At 36.6% G+C, this 2,941-nt stretch overlaps 1 protein-coding gene across 1 annotated transcript; it reads right to left on the bottom strand.

Moving 5' to 3' along the window:
- Window positions 1–481: 481 nt before the first annotated feature.
- Window positions 482–1,560, bottom strand: LOC138861970 (uncharacterized). The gene is made up of 4 exons (XM_070122462.1): window positions 1,443–1,560; window positions 995–1,082; window positions 758–889; window positions 482–590 (listed from the first exon to the last, which is right to left on the bottom strand). The coding sequence occupies exons 1-4, from the start codon at window positions 1,558–1,560 to the stop codon at window positions 482–484; spliced, it is 447 nt and encodes a 148-aa protein (XP_069978563.1).
- Window positions 1,561–2,941: the final 1,381 nt, after the last annotated feature.

Genomic DNA, 2,941 nt, shown 5'->3' on the forward strand with positions numbered 1-2,941 from the left:
ACCACCCCAGTCTTGCCTCTCTTGCTTTGCCTCCAAACTCACGTATGTCTGCTGTCCCTCTAATATGTTCATTTCTAATTTTGTCCAGCTTCGTCACTCCAAAAGAAGAACGTAACATCTTCAATTCTGCAACCTCCAACTCTCCCTCCTGTTATTTGTCAATGGGTCTCCTTACCATACAACATGGCTGGCCTTACTACCGTCTTATAGACTTTCACCTTCATTCTTGCAGACACTCTTCTGTCACAGATCACTCCTGTCACCCATCTCCGACCACGCCATTCAGGCTGCACTCTCTTCTTTACTTCTCTATCACACTCTCCATTTCTTTGCACGAGTGAGTCCAAGTATTTAAATTCATTTACTTACGCCACCTCTACACCTTGCACCCTCACTGTTTCCCCGCCATCGCTCAAATTTGCACACATATACTCCATCTTGCACCTGCTTACTTTCATTACCTTTCTCTCCAGTGCATATCTCATCTTCCCTTCTCCTCCTCAACTTCCTCCTGGCTCTCACCACATAACACAATGTCGTCCGCAAACATCATTGTCAACGAAGACTCTCGTTTAATTTCATCTGTCAATCTGTCATAACCATTGCAAACAAGAAAGGTCTCGAAGTCGATCCTTGGTGTAAACCCACCTCCACCTTAAGATCCTCAGTCCTCCCTGCTGCAAACCTCACTGCTGTTTCGTTTTCGCCATACATGTCCTTTACCACCTTCACATACTTCTCTGCCACTCCTGATTACTTCACACAATGCCACAACTCATCTCTCGGCACCCTGACGTAGGCCTTCTCTAAGTCTACAACTCCTTCTGACCTTCTCTGTACATCGTCATGAAGAGTCTCAAGGCAAATATTGCATATGTAGTACCTCTTCCTGGCACGAAACCATGTTGTTCCTTACTGATCCTAACCTCTCTTCTCAGTCTAGCTTCTACCATTCCTTCCCATATTTTCACTGCATGACTAATCAGCTTTATACCTCTGTAGTTGCTGTAACTGTATTTCACTCTTGTTCTTGAAAATCGGAACTAGCACTTTTTTTCTCCGCTCTTCCGGCATCTTTTCACCTTGAAGGAAATTGTTAAACAATCTGGAAAGCCATGTCACTGCTAACTCTTCCAAGCACCTCCATGCTTCCACCGGTATGCTCTCTGGGCCTACTGCCTTACTTTATTCTCCTCATGACTTCCTCCCTGCTGATCCCTAGTACTACCTGGTCTACTATCTCCATCTCCTCCAACCATCTCTCCTTCACGTTTTTTTATTCATCAGCTTTTCAAAATACTCCTTCCTCCTTCTTAATACATTCTCCTCACTTGTCAGTATTTTTCCAATTCCATCCCTTATCATTCTAACATGCTGTAAATCCCGCCCAACACTGTCTCTCTGCCTAGCCAATCGGTAAAGGTCTTTTTTCCTTTCCCTACTATTCAACCTCTCACACAGTTCATCATATGCCTTTTCCTTTACCTTAACCACCTCCTTTGCCAAAATCCGCATCTCCTTATACTTCTGAATGCTCTCTTCGTCCCTTTGTCTATCCATTTTTTTTCGGCTGTCTCTTCCTTTGTATTCTATCCTGTACTTCCTCAGTCAACCACCAAATCTCCTTGTCCTCTATTCTACGTCCTGATATCACCCCAATTACCTTCTTTCATTTCTCACTCGCCACTTCTGAAATAACTGCCCATCTTTCCACTTCAACCAAAGCCTGGCTCGCCTCCTCTCTAGATTTTCTCTTGTATTTCTCCTCATCTAGTTTCCACCACTTAATCCCTGGTTCAGCCCTCCCTTTCTCCTTCGCCTTCGCTGTCAGGATCATCTTACCAATCAACACCCTTTGCTGACTTGCAACACTCTCCCCTGGCGATACCTTGCAATTGATGAATTCTATCAAGCTGCGTCTCCTACACAAGATATAGTTCATCTGTGAACTTTTAACTCTGCTCTTATAAGTGATCCTGTGCTCCTCTTTTTTTAAAAAGGAATATTAACTATAACCATCTCCATCGGTTTTCCAAAATCCACAATATGTGTGTGTGTGTGTCTATATATATATATATATATATATATATATATATGTATATATGTATATATATATATATATATATATATATATATATATATATATATATATATATATATATATATATATATATATATATATATATATATATATATATATATATATATATAAATATATATATATATACATATATATATGTATATATGTATATATATATATATATATATATATATATATATATATATATATATATATACATATATATATATGTATATATGTATATATATATATATATATATATATATATATATATATATATATATATATATATATATATATATATATATATATATATATATAGTCAAGTACCAACTATCATTAGGCTCATCAATTAAGATTAGCTTTTATTCTCCTATTCTCCTGTTGGTTGTTTCGTTGTTGTTGTTGTTGTTTTGTGTGTGTGTGTGATAAGGGTTTGGCTTCAAAGTAAACCGCATGAAAAACATTCATCCTTGCTCAAAGACTTACATACATACCTGCTTATGGACGTGCGTTCATATAAACTTGCTTGCATTCACATATCCATACAGAGTCCTGTGTATCTGTGCTTATGAATTTGTTTGTATATGTCAATAAGTGTGTCTAAAAGAGTGCATATAAATTTGTTTGCGCTCACATTTCTATGTTTTCTAAATTTGTAAATAATAAAAGATAATAAAAATGATAATATTTATCTGCATAACCATCAGAAATCTCAGTATAAAAAAAAAAAAAAATCAGCATTTCAAAAATGTGTTTCCATCCTAGACTAAAATTAATTTCTGGTAAAGGACAAAAAAACGGCAAAATATCACTGGTTTCGTAATCATACATAAATTCTTTATATGTTTTTTTCATGTT

This window comes from Penaeus vannamei, chromosome 6 (genome assembly GCF_042767895.1).
Source record: "Penaeus vannamei isolate JL-2024 chromosome 6, ASM4276789v1, whole genome shotgun sequence".
Classification (NCBI taxonomy): Eukaryota; Metazoa; Arthropoda; class Malacostraca; order Decapoda; family Penaeidae; genus Penaeus; species Penaeus vannamei.